This window comes from Musca domestica, unplaced genomic scaffold (assembly GCF_030504385.1).
Source record: "Musca domestica strain aabys unplaced genomic scaffold, Musca_domestica.polishedcontigs.V.1.1 66, whole genome shotgun sequence".
In the NCBI taxonomy this organism is placed as follows: Eukaryota; Metazoa; Arthropoda; class Insecta; order Diptera; family Muscidae; genus Musca; species Musca domestica.
The window spans coordinates 3,870,307-3,891,715 of NW_026712376.1; the positions used below are offsets into that span (position 1 = coordinate 3,870,307).

The 21,409-nt window shown below is 35.7% G+C and overlaps 1 protein-coding gene across 1 annotated transcript; it reads left to right on the forward strand.

Moving 5' to 3' along the window:
• Nucleotides 1-5,695: 5,695 nt before the first annotated feature.
• Nucleotides 5,696-19,776, forward strand: LOC101900706 (transmembrane protease serine 9-like). Its single transcript, XM_059129701.1, has 4 exons — nt 5,696-6,951; nt 7,735-7,797; nt 15,109-15,973; nt 18,923-19,776. The coding sequence occupies exons 1-4, from the start codon at nt 5,986-5,988 to the stop codon at nt 19,744-19,746; spliced, it is 2,718 nt and encodes a 905-aa protein (XP_058985684.1). The 5' UTR covers nt 5,696-5,985; the 3' UTR covers nt 19,747-19,776.
• The last annotated feature ends 1,633 nt before the right edge of the window (nt 19,777-21,409 follow it).

The following is a 21,409-nucleotide window of genomic DNA, read 5'->3' on the forward strand; positions in this document are numbered from 1 at the left end:
ACATCAAAACATAAAAAAATAAAAAAATTCTCCAAATTTATGTATACATCATGGTAGAATGAAGAAGATAAAATCATGCAATCATAGTTGTGTTCCAGTACTTTTTTAGTAGTAAAACTAGCAGAAGAGAGAACAGTTCGAAATGTCATTCTCATTTAGGTTTGCTCAAAAAATAAGGGAACGGAAAATTAGCAGAAATGCGATAAAATGTCAAAATTCAAAATTCCAAAAGTAAACAGCCTAAATCGGACTGGTGAAACCTTAGTGAAAAGAGCGCCAACATTTAAAAAATGAGTATTGAAGACGATAAGTTAAAATTAATAATTTATAATAATAATTAATAATCTGATTCCTCATTCAGCCAGTCCTCTTCACTACTGGAATCATCCAAAAGTGAATACATCAGTTGCTCCATATTTTCTCTTTTTGTTTTTTGCACGACAAATATTAGTTTTTCCTTTAGTTTTCAAGTTGATCATTTTCTTTATTGAAATGTATCAATACATTTTCAACCTTGTTAGCCCTGCCAATTAAATGTCAAATTTACAATATGCACATTTCTGCTCAGCCAAATTCATGTAGCTAAAACAAGCAGAAATGTGCACCACTCAGCGCCATTTTTTTCTCGAGAGAGCTGCAAGTTTTGCTAGTTTTTGGAGTACAGGAACGCGTTGTAGCAGAATTAGTGCTAATTAGTACTAATTTGCAGGTTCTGGAACACAACTCATATGTTTACATTTTTTTTTTCAAAATTGTCCATATGACAACATTACACTGTCAAAATGATTTTGACAACCATAAATTCAAATACAAAATAAAAACGTAAATTTTGAATTCCAAAATATGAAAAAAATGTTTTCTTTGCAAAAAAATCAATTTTGGCCTGAATGATTTTTTTATTGTTCCCAAATCCGAAGAATACCGTAAATGATGGTCTCAAGCATGTGAATCTTATAATTTTTGGGACAGGCATCCCACAATTTTCCAAACGGAGCTGCATCCCATCTTTACATCAGATATTGTGTATGCACACGTACTGGGATTCGCAAAGTTTGACACGAATAGAATGATTCTTTTACATTTTGTGAGGTTTATGGGTTTACAAAATTTTTACCCGTTGTGGTGGAGGTATCAACAGAAGTGATCTCGTGTTTGACGACAACTTTCTCTCCACAGAAGGAACCAGAAGGACCGATGTATCCCATTTCCACTCTAGATCCTGCACTCATGGAAATTTGGGAGTGTGCCGTTCAAATTGCCTTTTATGGGAGTCATTGTTATTCAAAATTTTGACCTCTGGGGAAGGTACAAACAGGAGAGGTCCATTCTATGCGTTCTTCATATCCGATTGTGATGTACGAAATTTAAAGACAATTGGATCAAGATTAATCATGATAAAAAGGCCGACCTTTTTATTTATGGGACACATGGTGGGTTGATCATGGATGGAGCCGACAACGTAATACCTTTAACCACTATGAATATTTGCCACAAACATTTCATTTCAAAAAATTAATTGAATATTTGAATGGTTTATAAAAGTAAATAAACAACTCTTGCTTTTGTTGTGACAGTTAATATGAATAATGTTTTGACAAGCTCAGTTACATAAAACGAAAAGATGGAAATTATTATTTGAAATGACTTTATCTTCTTTATTCTAACATGGTATACATCATGGCACAATGAATTCAAGGTAGGGCAGAACTACCATATAATTTAATTTTTTGGCTTAATATGTCAACTTCATTTGTTTATGTGTGCGTATTATTTTCAAAAAAAGTTGTTCAGAAAATATTCAAATTCGGGTGCTTTCAAAATGCTTATTGCAACATATGCATCGACAAAGTCTGCAGTTTTTGTCGCGAAATAAACCATAAGAGATATATAGAACATCATTTTAAAAAGAAATTTTGACCTTTCATTCAGTTTTCGCGATTTTAAATCATTTATTCAAAATCAATGCAACAAGTTTTTTTGCTTTTTTATTGTTTTGATAGTGATTCTCATGGTACAATCATGGTACAATGAAGAGAAGGTAGCTTGGTACAATGAAGAGAAGGTAGGTCAACTTTGAAAAAATTGCAAGTATAGAGGTCTACCTGTTTGGCTTGTAATGTCAGAATTACTACCAAAACAATAAAAAAGCAAACAACTTGTTGCATTGATTTTGAATAAATAATTTAAAACCGCGAAAACTGAATGAATGGTCAAAATTTCTTTTCAATTTCATGTTCTATATATCTCTTATGGTTTATTTCGCGACAAAAACTGCAGATTTTGTCGATGCATTCGTTGCAATAAGCATTTTGAAAACACCCGAATTTGAATATTTTCTAAACAATTTTTTTATTATTGAAAAGAAGACACACACATAAGCAAATAAAATTGACATATTAAGCCAGAAAAATAAAAAAATTTAAATCATATGGTAGTTCTGCCCTACCTTGAATTCATTGTACCATGGAAGGTAGGCCAACTTTGAAAAAATTGCAAGTATAGAGGTCTACCTGTTTGGCTTGTAATGTCAGAATTAGTAACAAAACAATAAAAAAATCAAACAACTTGTTGCATTTATTTTGAATAAATAATTGAAAACCGCGATAACTCAATGAAAGGTCAACACTTCTTTTCAAAATCATGTTCTATATATCTCTTACGGTTTATTTCGCGACAAAAACTGTAGACTTTGTCAATGCATACATTGCAATAAGCATTTTGAAAACACCCGAATTTGAATATATTCTGAACAATTTCTTTATTATTGAAAAGAATACGCACCCATAAACAAATTAAGTTGACATATTAAGCCAGAAAAATAAAAAAAATTAAATCCTATGGTAGTTCTACCCTACCTTGAATTCATTGTACCATGGGTACAATGAAGAGAAGGTAGGTCAACTTTGAAAAAATTGCAAGTATAGAGGTCTACCTGTTTGGCTTGTAATGTCAGAATTAGTACCAAAACGATAAAAAATCAAACAACTTGTTGCATTTATTTTGAATATATAATTGAAAACCGCGATAACTGAATGAAAGGTCAACACTTCTTTTCAAAACCAGATTCTATATATCTGTAAACGATTATTTCGCTACAAAAACTCTAGATTTTGTCGATGCATACGATGAAATGAACATTTTGGAAACATCCGAATTTGAATGTTTTCTGAACAATTTTTTTGTTATTGAAAAGAAAACACTCACATAAACAAATAAAGATGACATATTAAGCCAAGAAAATAAAAAAAATTAAATCATATGGTATCATAGCCCTACCATGGTAGAAGAATATAGGTATACGCATCGACGCAGCTGCTGGGACAATGAACTGTCAAACCAATTTTGGAATTAAAAATGTTGAATGAAAAATTATTTAAATTTGTAAAAATTGTTGAAAAATGCATATCTTTACAACCCACGATTTTTGTCGTATAAGAAAACATTTAAAAATCTACTTATATTTGAAAAGAAATTTAAAAATTTTTGACATATCAATGCTCCCAAGCGTTGATGCATCTACCTGTATTTTTCTACCATGAGCCCTACCTTGATATCATTGTACCATGCATGTACCATGGTAGATGAATACAGGTAGTCGCATCGACGCAGCTGCTGGGACAATGAACTGTCAAACCAATTTAGAATTAAAAATGATGAATGAAAAATTATTGAAATTTATAAAAATTGTTGAAAAATGCATATTACAACAACCTCCGATTTGCGTCGTATAAGGAAACGTTTAAAAATCTACTTATTTTTGACAAAACATTTTGAAAATGTTGACATATCAATGTTCCCACGCGTTGATGCACCTACCTATATTCTTCTACCATGACATGTACAATGTACACAAACAACAAATCTGTCAATATAAGGCGAGAATACATAAAACGCATGAGTAAGTAGTTGTTAGGTACCGGCAAATGGGACGCCATCTTTTTGTGCGCTGTTTGGCGGTACATAACATAGTAAGTAATTTCTCATTTGAGTCTTCTTCATTCTTAGGGTGGAAATACATAAAGCGCTTATCGGGCTGGCTTAAGTCATCGGCTGGCTTTTTCGGAAATGAACAAAGGAGACTAGGGCCAAAATCGAACTAGGTCAATCTAAAACTCGTTTGTTCATCTACGAAGAAGCAAGCCGATGACTTAAGCCAGCCAAATATGCTCTTTAAGCTGGGAATACATAAAGCGTTTATTTGGCTGGCTTAACAACAACAATAGTTAGACATATATAGACAACAATAGTTCTTAGTATATCATGTTAACAATTCGCTTTGAAAACCTAAGGCTGCAAATACATAAGGCTGGAAATACATAAAACGCTTTTTTGACTGGCTTAAGTCATCAGCTGACTTTTCGTTGAGGAACAAAGGAGTTGTAGGTTGTCTTAGTTCGATTTTGGCCCTACGCTCCTGTGTTATTTTCCGAAGAAGACAGCCGACTTAAGCTAGTCAAAAAAGCGTTTTATGCATTCTCACCTTTGCAAAAAAGTATCGTTTTTGACGAATTTCTGAAAAAATAAATAAAAGGTGTGTAGTATTTTTTTGCGTAATTTACATATTTATAATTTTTTCCGCATTATATTTTAGTTAACAATGTCCAGAATTAGAATAATGAAAAAAAAAAAAACAGACAATTTTATGCATTAATTTGTGAAATCTTAAAAAACAAATTGAAAAATATGATTTTTTAGAGTGTGTAAAGTAATATGTTCCAGAACCTGCAAGAATCTACAATTTTTGCATTTTTTTTCGATATCATAAATGAAAAATCGGTTATTATAGTAAAAAATTTTACATTCTTGCAATTCTGGGACAGACCAAGTATGTAACATTAAGTCCGTCTGATAATGCTTTTAGAAGTAGAGGTGAGAGTACAAAAGGCTTTTTTGAATGGCTTAAGGCTGGGAATACATAAAGCGCATATTTGGCTGGCTTCTTCGTAAATGAACAAAGGAGTTTTAGGTTGACCTAGTTCGATTTTAGCCCTAGGCTCCTTTGTTCATTTCCGAAGAAGCCAGCCGATGACTTAAGCCAGCCAAATAAGCGCTTTATGTATTCCCAGCTTAAGTCATCGGCTGGCTTCTTCGGAACATAAAAAAGGAGCGTAGGGCCAAACTAAGTCAACTCAACTCCTTTGTTCCCACCCGAAGAAGCCAGCCAAAAGAGCGTTTCATGTATTATCACCTTAAATCCATTATATTTTTTCAAGTCAGAGATGGGAACCAATGTTGACAAGGTAAATTACAGAAACATGCCGAGCAGGATATTAATTTTTTAATGGGGTTACCTTTATTTAATTGTACCATGATATGGTAAAGTGGTAAAATTATTTCAATGTAGTCTCATTTCTAATAAGAACATCGGGCTATTCGTTTTCTGTCAAATATGACTTCATTGAAAACAGATTCCCATCTCTGATATGTGTATATACAATGGATTTATGAATAAACATTTCAACAATGCGGTGCTGTCAAATGTGTAATTTTGAAAAAATTATGATTGATGTTGATGTTACCTTCTTCATTATGCCATGGGTGGGACTTTGAATATATCTCCGTTATTATTTACTTATTATTGATTTTAAAATCCACTAAAGATAATCCTCATATTTTTAAAATATGAAATAACGATTTCACCTAAATAACTTTTGGTTCTACATCCCACACCGCTTTCATATTGTATATTTATTATTTTTTACAGTTAGCTATTTTCGCACTTTTGAATAATTATGATGATTATCTGCTGGTTGTTCGCATGTTTAAATATTAATTTATGCTAAATATTCGCATTAAATTCAAATTCTTTTGTGGTGAAAATTGTTTTTATGGTTGGAATCGCGGCTCTTGCCAAATTTATCATCTTCTTAATATTCGATTTCTATTTCGTTGAAATTGCTCCGATTTAAAGTGTATTTAGTTTGTGTCAATATCTGCATCAAAATCTGCAAAAATTATTCAGACAGGTGTCGTTCATCGGTAAAGATGAATTCCGTTAAATTTATTACAATATTATTGATAAGTTGGAGTTTTCATCTCAATAACGCTGAAGATGATTTCGATAGTAAATCTTCAAATTCGAGTGGAACGTTTGATACGAATTTCTCAAACAATGTGGGCGACAGCAGCAATACCAATAGTACCGAAGCTCGGTTGGAGGAAGGGAGCCCAGAAGGTGTGAATGCTTTCAAATCTCTAAATGCCAATTCAAGTGGACCATTCGATATAGAGCCGGTTGGCGATAGTAAAGCTAGTGAAAAACACAAAATTATTGGAAGTCGAGTGTTGAAAATAGAAGAAGCCCCTTACCATGTTGCATTATTTCGTAATAATTACTTTATTTGTGCGGGTTCAATTGTCAGCCGTGATTGGATTGTGACAGCGGCCCACTGTGTTAATGGTGGTGGAAGTTTTGGCATACGATTCGGGACTACAGACTGCCGAAAAGGTGGTCAAATTCGTCACATTACCACTGTGGTCATAAACAGACGTTTTAAAATCAGGTCCTTGGACAACGACATAGCAATGCTTCAAGTCAATAAACCATTTCAATGGTCTTCAGGTGTATTACCGCTCAGCTTATCCACTGAGTTTTCCAAATTTCCTCGAAACACTATAGTAACTGGCTGGGCGAGTATTGAAGAAAATAATGGTCCAGAATTGTCTTTGGGTGCTTCAAGAATTACCACTGTGCCGCTCAGAGTTTGCCGCAAATTATATGATGACGTATATCCTATTACGAAAAAAATGATCTGTGGAAATTCAACTGGTGTAGGTTTGTGCCAAGCTGATTCCGGCAGTCCTCTGGTACACGATGGCATACTTTATGGCATAGTTACTCTGGATGTCGAGTGTAATCGGCGAAATACGCTTGGCCTCTACACGGATGTTCGCAAACAATACAAATGGATTCAGAATGTAGTGCTGAAGCATGGCGGTCAAACACCTATTATATTAGATTAAGTATTCTGGTATTAAGTATTCTAAAAAAATAATGATGCAAATGCAAAAAAGACCTGTTAATTATGACATATGGTCTGTTCCAGAACTGCAAGAATGTAAATTTTTTTACTACGATAACCTATTTTTGATATCGAAAAAAATTGCAAAACAAGTAAATTCGTGCAGGTTCTGGAATAGGACAATAATTTTTCTCTGTGTTTTCAAAATACAAAGCAACCCTGATGCAATAATTACAAGGTAGTGCAGAACGATAAAAATTGAAAAACATAACCCTGAAACTAGTATCATAAAACTTCAAATTTACCAATAACAAATGCAACGAATTGTTTTTATTATCTGAGATCTTCTTTCTTCTAATATTTTTATATTTTTAGAATACAAAAAATGCTTTTTTGACTAGCTTAAAGGTGAGAATACATAAAACGCTTTTTTAACTGGCTTAAGTCATCGGCTGGCTTCTTCGAAAAAGAGCAAAAGAGCGTAAGGCCAAGAACGAACTAAGTCAACCTAAAACTTCTTTGTCAAAAAAGAGTTTTATGTATTCGCACCTTATAGGTAGGCTGGCTTCCTTGTAGATGAATAAAGGAGTTTTAGGTTGACTTAGTTCGATTTTGGCCCTAGGCTTCTTTGTTCATTTCCGAAGAAGCCAGCCAGATAAGCGCTTTATGTATTCCCACTTTATGTCATCGGCTGGTTTCTTCGGAAAAGAACAAAAGAGCGTAGGGCCAAAATCAAAAAAAGCGTTTTATGTATTTTCACCTTAAATTTTAGACCGAAATTGAACTCAGTCAATTTAAAATGTTCTTTTCCGAAGAAGTGAGCCGACGACTTAAGGTAAGTAAACATAAAACGCTTTTTTGACTGGCTTGAGTCATCGGCTGGCTCCTTTGTAGAGGACAAAGAAGTTTTAGGTTGACTTAGTTCGATTTTGGGCTTACGCTCCTTTGTTCTTTTCCGAAGAAGACAGTCAAAAAAACATTTTATGTATATGTAAGCTGAAATAATTTACACGCTTTAGTCATCACCTGGCTTCTTCGTAAAAGAACAAAAGAATTTTACTTCGACTTTGTTCTTTTACGAAGAAACCCGCCAGTGATTTAAGCCAGTTAGAAAAGCCTTTTATGTATTTGCACATTAAAGCTTTTTTGCTGGTCTAAAGGTGTAAGCACATAAAAAGAGCTTTTTTAATGGCTTAAAGGTAAGGCTTAAATGTAAAACGCTTTTTTAACAAACTTAAGTCATTGGTTAGTTTCCTCGGAAAAGAAGAAAGGAGCGTAGTACCAAAATCGAACTAAGTCAACTTGAAACTTCTTTGTTCCTCTACGAAGACTTAAGCCAATCAAAAAAGCCTTTTATGTACTCTCATCTTAAGTCATCGGCTGTTTTCTTCGTAAAAGAACAAAGGATTTTTAGGTTGATTTAGTTCAATTTCTGTTGATAATTTATACTTGTTCATCCTACACTCCTTTGTTCTTTCAATTTCAACTGGGTCAACCTAATTTCTTTGTTCTTTTCCAAAAAACAGCCGATGACTTATACCAGAAAAAACGTCTATACCTTCTCAATTTGAATATGACGAACAATAATCAGCATGACATTTTTGGTGACATATCATAAAGTAATGTCAGAGCCCCACTCAAATGCTGCCCTTTGTTTTCCTTTACACTAATATGCCTTAGTACGATGTCACGATGGCTTTCCAGTTTATTGGACATATATACATGGTAGAATTAAAAAGGTAAAGTCATGCAATCATATGTTTACAATTTTTTTCAAAATTTAATAATTTGACAGCATCTCATTGTTAAAATGTATATTTATAAATCCATTTTACATACACGTATCAGAGATGGGAACCTGTTTTTTATGCAGTAAAATTTGACAAGGTCAATTACAGAAAATACAGAGATGGAAATGCTTATTTGAAATGACTTTACCTTTTTAATTTTACCATGGATAAATCCATTGTATATACACAAATCAGAGATGGGAACCTGTTTTCTATGCAGTGAAATTTATCAAGATACATTACAGAACATATACATACAGAACATATGACATATACATTTGATTAAAAATATTTTTATTTAACTTTTTATTTTTGTGAGTAACAACAAAAGCAACAACTACATAAATCTTGGCATTCTTCCTCCCCAGCGATTTACATTGCGCCTTATCCAATGGTTCATTATCCTGACATTTGTAAAAACACTGGGTGGATTTGAACACTGCATTCCAACCGACACAATACCATATTGAATGCGATTTCGAACTAATGGTCCACCAGAGTCACCTTGACACACATCTCTGCCAGGTTGGCCAGCACACAGCATTGTATTGGTAATTAGAAAACCTGTACTTAGATATCTTTGTATACACTGATTTCGATTATATCTGGCAACTGTGACGCCCCTCAAACGATCCGTTGTCGAGCCACCATATGCGACACTACCCCAACCACTAACGTAAAACCGTTGGGGCAATCTTCGTCCACGTCTAGCAAGTGCAATGGGCCGGAGATTCCTTGTAAGTAGAAAACTGTTCCTTACACGTATCATACCAATATCACTGGCATATGTATTGGGATTGAATGCTGCATGGAGAACGACTAACCTAGCCACTCTATACTGTCCGTGTCGATATAAAAAGGTGGAGCCAGCGCGTACAGCAAATGCTCCGCCAAGGGCCACACAATGACCAGCCGTTAGAACCCAATCACGACTTATTACGGATCCACCACATATGAAAATGCCATTTCTTAGAACGGCAGCTTGCCACGGCACTCGACGTATATTGATTGCCTGTCCGCCAACTATACGCACTCCGCTCGCATTACGCTCTGCTGAAAATCTTTCATTTTGTGCCAGTTGTGCTGTTGTAAGTTCGAGATATTGGACAAAAAATGCTATTAAACCGATCATAAATGTCCCCAACCGCATTGTGACTATTGGAAGAAAAATACCGAACTGAAGAAAGGGAAATATTTCCATTGGTTCCATTCCATAGTAAAGTGTTGATTGAGTTTTTAATTCTGTTTCTGTATCTCTTCGAACTAATCATTTTAGATAACATAAATTATATATGTGCATGCATATATTTATTGCGAATTTGTGGCCAAAAACGTACAAAATTAGCAAGAAAAAGTCAATATTTTGCATATACATATTTATGGTGAATATTCTTGTTAAAATGTTCATTCGGCAAATGGATATACATATGATATTTGCATACAAAACAAAAGATAATAAAAGCATGGTACAATAAGGAGGTAGAACAGTTTCGTAAAACTATAGAAATACACCCCTGAGGCTATGCCCGCTTCCTGTCAAATTTACATTCAAAAAGTTGTTTCCATTTATTATATATTTTTCCTCATTTTTAAATTGAGTTATGTAGCGCGAAAAATTAATGAAATGCCTGGATTTTCTTTCAAAAGCATGATCTAAACTGTTCGATCTTTCAATTCCATGGCAAAACTTACGAATAGGTTTAATGTGCATCCCGCAATTTACGTTTCTTCCAATCATTAATTTTGAAAATATTTTGTTTTTGTTTTTCAAAACAATAAATACATACACAAAATTGGCAGAAGTCGGGCACACTTAAGCTGGGAATACATAAAGCGCTTATTTGGCTGGCTTAAGTCATCGGCTGGCTTCTTCGGAAATGAATAAAGGAGCCTAGGGTCAAAATCGAACTAAGTCAACCTAAAACTCCTTTGTTCTTCTACGAAGAAGCCAGCCGATGACTTAAGCCAGTCAAATAAGCGCTTTATGTATTCTCAGCTTTAGAAACAAATTTTAATCAGCTGTTAGCTCTACCTTACCTTTTTATTGTACCATGACTAAACGTAAAGGTGCAAGCACATAAAAGGCTTTTCTGACTGGCTTAAGTCATCGGCTGGCTTCTTCGGAAATGAACAAAGGAGCCTAGGACCAAAATCGAACTAAGTCAACCTAAAACTTCTTTGTTCATCTACGAAGAAGCCAGCCGATGACTTAAGCCGGCGAAATATGCTCTTTATGTATTTCCAGCCTAAGTATGGTACAATAAAAGACTGGACAAAAAAGTTATGGAAAAATAATTTATGTCAAATATGTATTTGTAGAGTCGCTCCTCAAAACAATGATATGTTATAGTGCGTTTAGATACACCCACATTTTCAGAATTTATTGCTTAATCAGGATTTATTCATACAAAAAGGCGTTTTATGTAAAATTAAGAAGATAAAGTAATTTCAAATAAGCATTTTCATTTCTGCATTATCTGTAATTTACCTTGTCCAATTTTACTGCATAGAAAACAGGATCCCATCTCTGATATGTGTATGTACAATGGATTTATACAGCGTGAGATAAAAAAACTGCAACAAAGTCAAACGCCATAATTTTTACATTTTTTTAAATGTTATTGAATGAAAGCAAAAAACATCGGAAATAGCATCAAATTTTAGAATAAGTTTAGATTTGTTCGAATTGGTCACCTTTGGCACGAATTATGGCCTTCAAACGGCCAATGAAACCGTCACACGCTGCTCGAATGTTGTTCTGTGGAGTTTTGGCCCATTCCCGGCGAAGCTTTTGCTTGAGGTGATCGACACTTTGGTATTTTTTAGTGACAACCTTGCTTTCCAAAATACTCCAGACACAATAGTCCAACGAATTGGTATCCGGAGATTTTGTTGGCCATTGTGTGCTGGAAAAGAAGCGAGGAACCTCATTTTGTAACCATTCTCGGGTGGCGCGTGCTGAGTCCTGTTGAAATGTCCAAGGTCTGCAGCCAAAGTGTTTGCGTGCCCAAGGCGTTAATACACCCTCCAGAATATTTTTGCAATAATATTTGGCATTTATTCTGATGCTACGGTCGATTAATACGAGCGGAGAGCGGCACTCGGCTGTTATGGCGACCCACACCATCGCCATGGCCGGCGCTTGAGTTCTGGTGGCTATTCGAAGGTGCACATTTTCAGCTGACCTCTTTGGCAAGTAAACTCGATCATTTTGTTTCTTTACAAACTGCTAAACAACGAATGTTTTTTCACCGGAGAAAACCGAATTCGGCAGTTCACCACTTTCGGCCAAGCGATGCAACACTTTAACTCTTTTGAGTCTATTTTCTTTCTGTAGCGGTGTAAGTTCTTGCACTTTTTGGAATTTTAATGGCTTTACCCCGACCTCATTTTTCAATATTTGCCGAATGGAATATTGCGATATGTTCAGCTCTTTATAAACGGCACATTAAGGTGAGAGTACATGGAAGTTTTTTATACCCTACACCGCAAGGTGGTCAGGGTATAATGTCTTTGTGCTTTTATTTGTAACAGGCAAAAGGAAACGAGATAGACCCATAGTTCCTTTTGATGATCTGCAGAGAATCACTTTCTGAGTTGATTTATGCATGTCAGTCCGTCTGTCCGTCCGTCCGTCCGTCTGTCCATGTATTCTTGTGAACAAAATGCAGGTCGCATTTATTATCCGATTGAGATGAAATTTTGCACGAATCATTTGTTTGGCCCAAGGACGAACCCTATTGAAATTGGAGATACTCGGTCAACATTTAGATATAGCTCCCATATATATCTTCGTCCGATTTGCCTTTTATTGTGCACCAAACGTGTAATATCAGCCCGAATAGTATGGAATTTTGCAAATACAACCAAATTAGGCCTGAAAATAAGTATGCCAAATTTTATCGAAATCGGTTCAGATATAGCTATAGCTCCCATATATATTGTTCATCCGATTTGTTATTTTTGTCCTCCGCAGCCGTAATATGCACTCTGTAACAACAATATTTGGGGAAATATATCAAATGCAGCTCAGAAATACCTTTGCTAAATTTTATCGAGATCGGTTCAGATTTGGATATAGCTCCCATATATAACTTCGTCCGATTTACCATATATTGTGCACCAAACGTCTAATATTTGTCCAAATGGGATGGAATTTGGCACATACGACCGAATTTAATCTAGAATTTGGTGAAGATCGGTTCAGATATAGTTATAGCTCATATATATATTTTTCATCCGATTTATTGTATTTGTTATGAGTGAATTCTCCCATAAAAACTTTTAATTATTAAGTGGAGCTCAACTAAATTAGCAAAGTGGTGTAGGGTACCCCGCCCGACTTTAAGACTTTCTTTACTGGTTTTTAATGGCTTAAGTCACCAGCTGGCTAACGCCAAAACTAAGGCAACCTAAAACTCCTTTTTTCCTCTACGAAGAAGCCAGCCGATGATATAAGGCACTCAAAAAAGCGTTTTATGTATTCTCATCTTTACGCTGGTAATTTCCTGCAATAAAATAAGGGTGAGAATACATAATACCCTTTTGTGGTAGGCCTAAGTCCGATGATTTTTTCGTAAAAGAACAATGGGGCTTTAGGTTGACATAGTTCAATTTCATCCCATAATGTATACTCATCAACCCTTCACTCCTAGTTATTTTATGAAGAAGACTTTACCTTCTTAATTGTACAATGCCAATGACTTAAGATAGTCAAAAAAGTGTTTTAGGTATTCTCACCTTTAAGGCCAATTAGATTAAGGGATAATGAACTGTCCAAAAAAATTTGAAATTGAAATATTTCAATGAAAAATTATTCAAACTCGAAAAATTTGTTGGAAAATACATATCATAACATACATACAATTTTTGACGTTTCAATGTTTCAAATGCATAAGGCGCTTATTTGGATGGCTTAAGTCATCGGCTGGCTTCTTCGTAGAGGAACATAGGAGTTTTAGGTTAACTTAGTTCGATTTTGGTCCTTGGCTCCTTTGTTCATTTCCGAAGAAGCCAGCCGATGACATATGCCAGCCAAATAAACGCCTTATGTATTCCCACCCTTATGCATCTACCTGTATTCCACTACCATGCTATTTAGTAAGTCTAAAGGTGCAAGTACATAAGAAGCTACTTTTAATGGCTTAAAGGTGATAATACATAAACGCTTTTTTAATGGCTTAAGTCAACGGCTAGCTTATTCGTAAAAGAGCAAAATAATTTTAGGTTGACTTAGTTCGATTTCGGCCCATAATTTATATTTACTAACCCTACGCTCCTTTGTTCTTTTCCAAAGTAGCCAGTCAAAAAAAAAATTATGTATTCTCACCAAAAGAGCACGTTTAGACTACTAAAGCCACGTGATTTGAAAAATCAATTCCACAATTTACGTAAATCGTATTCATAAACGTCACGTAAATCGTATTCATAAACCTATTGGATATTATTTGACGTGTGTGCTATGATCGAATGTATTTCGTAAATCTAAACGTACTTTAAGCATGCTTTTCAAAAAATACAGGACAATTAGGTACATTAATTGCATGGTAGAAAAATACAGGTAAATGCATCAACGCTTGGGAGCATTGATATGTCAAAATTATTTTAGTTTCTTTTCAAATGTAAGTATTTTTTTATATTTTTTCTAATACAACGTCGTGTGGAGGTTATTTTAATGCGTGTTTTTCAACGATTTTTACAAATTTAAATAACTTTTCATTCAACATTTTCAATTCCAAAATTGGTTTGACAGTTCATTGTCCCAGCAGCTGCGTCGATGCGTCTACCTATATTCTTCTACCATGATTAATTGGCAAAATATGAATAACCATATTCAAGACTTTAGGACCTTTTACATAGCATAGTAAAGTAAGTGTGTTGATGATACACGCTCTCTCACCAGTCTTTTATTTGAAATAGTAGCGTAATTTCTTAAACGCTTTCTATCTGAACGCTGGCTTCCGTGCATGTTTTGCAAATGCCTAACAATTATTATTAGTCTTAACATGCATTAAATTTGCTTGACTGCGAGTCAAAATATTAAGCAAGTTATTAACTTATTAATAATCACCAATATAACTGACCTTTCTGACCTAATAACATCTTTACAACAAACACAATCAGTGGTTTGATATGCACATTTTTGTCTACATTTTGTTAGCATTTTATGATTGAGACGAGACCAGAAGCTATCGTTCTTACAAGCCAGAGAAGAGCATGGATTACATGCATACATACACATATGAATATGTTTGTAGATATTTGGACAACATTAATCATTTTTAATACCGCAGACATCAAAATGGTATTCCCAATTTGCGAAGAATTTCTTAATTTTCGCTTGCACACCCTTCAAGTTTTTAGCGACTGTTATTGGTAGTTATTACAACACCAAGATGTGGAGGCTGAAGATCATATTAATCTGTGTGCGGCTTATCCTACAAATTGAAAACGCCAGTGGACAAATTTCAAACACTACACTTTTGGGAGAGGATCTAGATGGATTCAATTACATTACCAAAACGAAACTTAACAAAGGCAACAATACACGGATAGTCGGAGGAAAGCCGATTAATATACGTCAGGTACCGTGGCAAGTTGCTCTATACAATGATGGATATTTCATTTGTGGCGGATCTATAATAAGCCCTGACTGGGTTGTGACGGCAGCACATTGCGCTGAAGGAGGTGGTAGCTTTGCTATTCGAGCCGGTTCACCATATCTTAATCGTGGCGGCCAAATACGCTGGGCTCGTCTTGTTGTTGTACATGCCGGCTACAGTGCTCGCACCGGAAGTCGAGATATTGCCTTAATTCGTGTTTACACCAGATTTCGTATTACCAATTTTGTGCGGCCCATTGCTATTGCGCGAAGTCGAAGACGTTTGCCGAAAAAACTTTTCGTAAGTGGCTGGGGTAGAATCAGTGAAAATGGACGGGTACCGAATCGTTTAAGAGGCGTTGGTTTGCAGAAAATGTCGCGCCGAAAGTGTCGAGGAAAATATCACAAAAAAGGAATGAAAATAACCAAGTTTATGATCTGTGCAACGCAACCGAAAAAAGATGCTTGCCAGGGTGACTCTGGCGGGCCATTGGTTCGACGACGAATCCTTTATGGTATTGTGTCGTTTGGTATTGGCTGTGCACGTCCAAAATATCCTGGAGTTTATACAAATATTCGGCGATTAAATAAATGGATCCGAAAGGTGGTGAGACGTTGGGGTGGAAAAATGCCAAAATTCAAATAATTCCAAACATCATTGTATATTAAAGAATCAATTATAAAAGACAATAAAAAAGAAGAGAAAAGAACAAAAGACAAGCGGGAGATATGATAACCTACGTCACTATGTACAGTGTGAGATAAAAAACTGCAACAAAGTCAAACGCCATAATTTATTTTTACATTTTTTAACTTTGATTGAATGAAAGCAACAAATATCGGAAATAGCATGAAATTTTGGAATAAGGGTGGAAACATGGTACAATGAAGACAAGTTAGGCTAAAGCTGGGAATACATAAAGCGCTTATTTGGCTGGCTTAAGTTATCGGCTGGCTTCTTCGGAAATTAACTTTGAAAAAGTTGCAAGTATAGAGGTCTACCTGTTTGGCTTGTAATGTCAGAATTACCATCAAAACAATAAAAAAGCAAACAACTTGTTGCATTGATTTTGAATAAATAATTTAAAACCGCGAAAACTGAATGAAAGGTCAAAATTTCTTTCAAAAGCATGTTCCATATATCTCTTATGGTTTATTTCGCGACAAAAACTGTAGATTTTGTCGATGCATTCGTTGCAATAAGCATTTTGAAAACACCCGAATTTTAATATTTTCTGAACAATTTGTTTTATTATTGAAAATAATGTTGACATATAAAGCCAGAAAATAAAAAAATTTAAATCCTATGGTAGTTCTGCCCTACCTTGAATTCATTGTACCATGGGTGGAAATACATAGAGCACATCTTTGGCTAGCTTAAGTCATCGACTGGCTTCTTCGTAGATGAACAAAGGAGTTTTAGGTTGACTTAGTTCGATTTTGGCCCTAGGCTGCTTTCCGAAGAAGCCAGCCGATGACTTAAGCCAGCCAGATAAGCGCTTTAAGTATTCCCACCTTAAAAGTTTAGATTTGCTCGAATTGGTTGCCTTTGAGACGAATTATGGTCTTCAAACGGCCAATGAAACCGTCACACGTTGACCGAATGCGGCTCTCCGGTATTTTGGCCCATTCCCGACGAAGCGCTTGCGCTTGAGGTGATCGACACTTTGGTATTTTTTTAGTACCAAACTTGCTTTCTAAAATACTACAGACACAATAGTCCAACGGATTGGTATCCGGAGATTTTGGTGGCCATTGTGCGCTAAAAATGAAGAAAAGAACCTAATTTTGTAACCACGCTTGGGTGACGCGTGCTGAGTGCGATGGTGCTGAGTCCTGTTGGAATGTCCAAGGTCTGCGGCAAAATGTTGCCCAAGGCCTTAATACAACCTCCAGAATATTATCGCCATAATATTCGGCATTTATTCTGATACCACGGTCAGTTAATACGATCGCAGAGCGACCATCGGCTGTTATGGCGGCCCATACTATCACTTTGGGGGGGCTTGAGTTCTAGTGGCAACCGAAGGTGCACATTTTCAGCTGACTTCTTTGGCACGTTAACACGATCATTTTGTTTGTTTACAAACTGTTGGACAACGAATGTTTTCTCATCGGATAAAATTAAATTCGACAGTTCACAACTTTCGGCTAAGCGAAGCAATTCTTTAGATTTTTTGAGTCTATGTAAGTTCTTGCACTTTTTTGAATTTCAATGGCTTTACCCCGAGCTCATTTTTCAATATTTGCCGAATGGAATATTGCGATATGTTCAGCTCACGAGCCATTTTTCGGCTACTGCGACGCGGGTTTCGTTCAAGTCCCTTCTTTGCTTTTCGAACCATTTCTGCTGATGTTGCTGTTTTCTTCCGTCCACTTCCTTGACGTCGGGCTACGCTACCAGTACACGTCAACGAGCGATGGTACGAGACACAAAAAATTTATTTACATTTAAATGCTGGAGTGCTCTATCGATAGCCACTTGTGGTTTTCCAGCCAAATATAAATAAATCACACTATCACGCTTGAATTCCATCACGAATAACTTTTTTTCTGGAAAATTCTCACCAAAATACTTTTGCACGCTTCTAAACAATATAATGAGCTGTCAGTGGAATAATTTTAACAACTGTCGGAAGAGTGGCTTAGACAGCAGTCTGAAGTTGGTTGCAGTTTTTTTATCTCACCCTGTAAATGTAAGTTTCTTGTCTGGTGGCATAAAGGTGAGAGTACATAAACAGATTGAAGTCTTCGCATGGCATATTATGTGTCATATCATAAATCCGCAATCGAATCCTGCCGTCGTTTTTCCTTATAATTTGATATTGATTGCTTGAAGTGTTGAAGCTTGACTACAACTAAAAGCTATAAATTCAGGTGAATGATATGAAAACATTAAAATGAAATATTTTAAGAACCACTTTTCTGCATTTTAAAATTAATAATCCAAATTCCAAAAATGTACTTTTTCGAAGTCAAAATAATTTATTCAAAATTATTTGTTTTGTTTACATTTTTTGGACGCTTTTTTACGAACAAAAACAAATTTATATGTGTGTTTGTAGTAACGTTTGTTGTACAGCAACACGTAGATTTTGAAAAAAAGCTCTTTTGTTGCGAAAGGAAATTCTGAGAAAGATTTACGGGAAAAGTTATAGTAACACCTAATGACACCAATCTGACTTTGCTGGTGCATGGTAGGCAGCAGCCAAGGTCCTTGATCGTTTTAATGTCACTGCAAAGTACAAGTGAAATGCAAGACATAACAATTACTTGCTTTTTACAATTACTTGCTCTTACAATATGAATGATTTTGATAAGAACAAGAGAAAAGAATGCGACACTCTCAGGGACACGGATCAGAATCATCACCTAATGCGAGAGAAGACTTTCAAATATCACCTTTTGTTTACTAATTTAAATTCGAATATGATTAGCTATTAGGTCAAAGTTATTACATATTCATGAGCAAGAATGTAAATCAAAGTTAGGATGGCCTCTTCTTTCGAATCATTTTGAAACGCGTAATCAAAACGTCGAGATGTGGTGCTACGGACATATTTTTCTAGTCGGTTTCATATTTTTTCTCAACATTAAATATAGTTTGGCACAATTACGAAACGTTACCTTATTCCAAAAGGGCATTGATGACTTGGATTATTTTGATCCGAAAATCTACAATGTCAACGGAACGCGTATAGTTGGCGGTAGACCAATTAATATTCGACAGGTGCCGTGGCAGGTTGCGCTCTACGACAATGGATATTTCATTTGTGGTGGATCGATAATAAGTGCTGATTGGGTACTGACGGCAGCACATTGTGTTGAAGGCGGTGGCAGATTTGCTGTTCGTGCCGGTTCGTCATATGCCAATCGGGGTGGACAAATTAGACGGGCCCGTCTTGTGGTTATGCATGCTCGATATAATACTTATACAGCCAATCGCGATATTGCTATGATCCGTGTAAATCGACGTTTTATATTTAATCGATTCGTAAGACCCATAGTGCTGACACGCACAGGAAGGCGTCTGCCACAACGATTTTTTGTTAGTGGTTGGGGTTCGCGTCGAGAAGGTGGATCAGCAACACAGCGTTTAAGAGGTGTAACAATTGACAGGCTCAATCGAAGACGGTGTCGGGCAAAATATGCCAGAGCCGGTGTTCCCATTACTCATTTTATGTTTTGTGCCACAACACCGCAGAGAGATACGTGTCAAGGTGATTCTGGCGGGCCCATTGTGCGTAGACGAATACAATATGGAATTGTATCTTTTGGTATTGGATGTGCTCGTCCAAGATTTCCGGGAGTCTACACAAATATAAGAAGATTAAACAGATGGATTCGTAATGTAATACGACGTCGAGGTGGAAGAATGCCAAGATTTAGTTAATTTTTGTTTTAAGCGCATTCATTTCTATGGAAAAAATATGTAAATAAATGATGGCTGTGATTCGAAGTTATTTGCTTAATTTATTTTCGGAGGTGTTAAATAGCGCTTTTAAATGCGTAATTTTATCCAGGTAATTTTAACATTTTTAGGATTTATTGCTTAATCCAATTTTTTTTGGCCATAGTATTACCATAAAAATATATCTTTTCACTACAGAATTATTTGAAATCATGTGCGGAGTATTAATAATAACAGAATGCATCACTGCGTTTTTATACTGGTACAGTGCTACACTCCAAAGTCACAAATTTTTTAGTGCCAACCTTGCTTGCCAAATTACTCCAGACACAATAGTCCAACGGATTTGTATCCGGAGATTTTGGTGGCCATTGAGCGCTGGAAATGAAGCGAGGAACCTCATTTTGTAACCATTCTTGGGTGGCGCGTGCTGAGTGCGATGGTGCTGAGTCCTGTTCAAATGTCCAAGGTCTGCGGCCAAAATATTTACGTGCCGAAGACTTTAGTACACTCTCCAGAATATTTTCGCTATAATATTCGACATTTATTACGAGCGGAGAGCGGCCATCGGCTGTTATGGCTGCCCACACCATCACCATGGCCGGCGCTTGAGTTCTGGTGGCCAACCGTAGGTGCGCGTTTTCAGCTGACCTCTTTGGCAAGTAAACACGATCATTTTGTTTGTTTACAAACTGCTGGACAACGAATGTTTTATCATCGGAGAAAACCAAATTCGGGAGTTCACCACTTTTGGCCAAGCGAAGCAACCATGGTAGAAGAATATAGGTAGACGCATCAAAACAGCTGCTGGGACTATGAACTGTCAAACCAAATTTAGAATTAAAAATTTTGAATGAAAAATTATTTAAATTTGTAAAAATTGTTGAAAAAAACGCGCATTATAATAACCTCCGAATGACGTCGCATAAGAAAAAATTTAAAACTCTACTTATATTTGAAAAAACATTTAAATTTTTTTGACATATCAATGCTCCCAAGCGTTGATGCATATACCGGTATTTTTCTGCCATGGAAGCAACTCTCTTTTGAGTCTATTTTTTTCTGTTTCGTTGTAAGTTCTTGCACTTTTTGATGCACCAAACACGATATGTGTGTTCGACTCAAATGTAATTTGGAATGAGTGATGGAATTTGTCAAAAAATAAATTTGCCATCATATATTGAAATCGGAGATTTGGATATAGCTCCCATATATTTTTCGACCTATTTCGTTTATTTGATACACCAACCACGATATGTATGTTCGATTCCAGTAAAATTCTGAATGTGTGGCGGTATTTAGTTACAATAATCGGTGAAGATTATTATGAGTAAGGGGGAAGTATGTTGGCATGGCATTTGCTATAAAACTTATAAATCCGAAGGACAAATCCTTGGTGTATGCGGACTAAATTTGGTATGCTTCTGATTTTCTCATAGTCAGCTGTTCCTGTCATGTGCTTGCGTTGTTTTGTTATTACTATTATTATTTATTTGTTTTTAAAACAACAAATATTTGAATATAAAATTTGGGATGAATATAAAATCAAAAGGGATAGTGAAGCGCATCGGGTTCAGCTAGTTAAGCTATAAATTCGGAAAACATTTTGTATCTAAAAGCGCTATAAAATGCAAAAATATATTTC

Coding starts and splice junctions, on each gene's coding strand:
- LOC101900706 (XM_059129701.1), top strand. CDS start 5,986: ATGAATTCCGTTAAATTTATTACAATATTATTGATAAGTTGGAGTTTT. Junction 7,798..15,108: donor AAGTGAGCCGACGACTTAAG/GTAAGTAAACAT, acceptor ACACCCTTCAAG/TTTTTAGCGACTGTTATTGG. Junction 15,974..18,922: donor AAAGGTGGTGAGACGTTGGG/GTGGAAAAATGC, acceptor ATATTTTTCTAG/TCGGTTTCATATTTTTTCTC.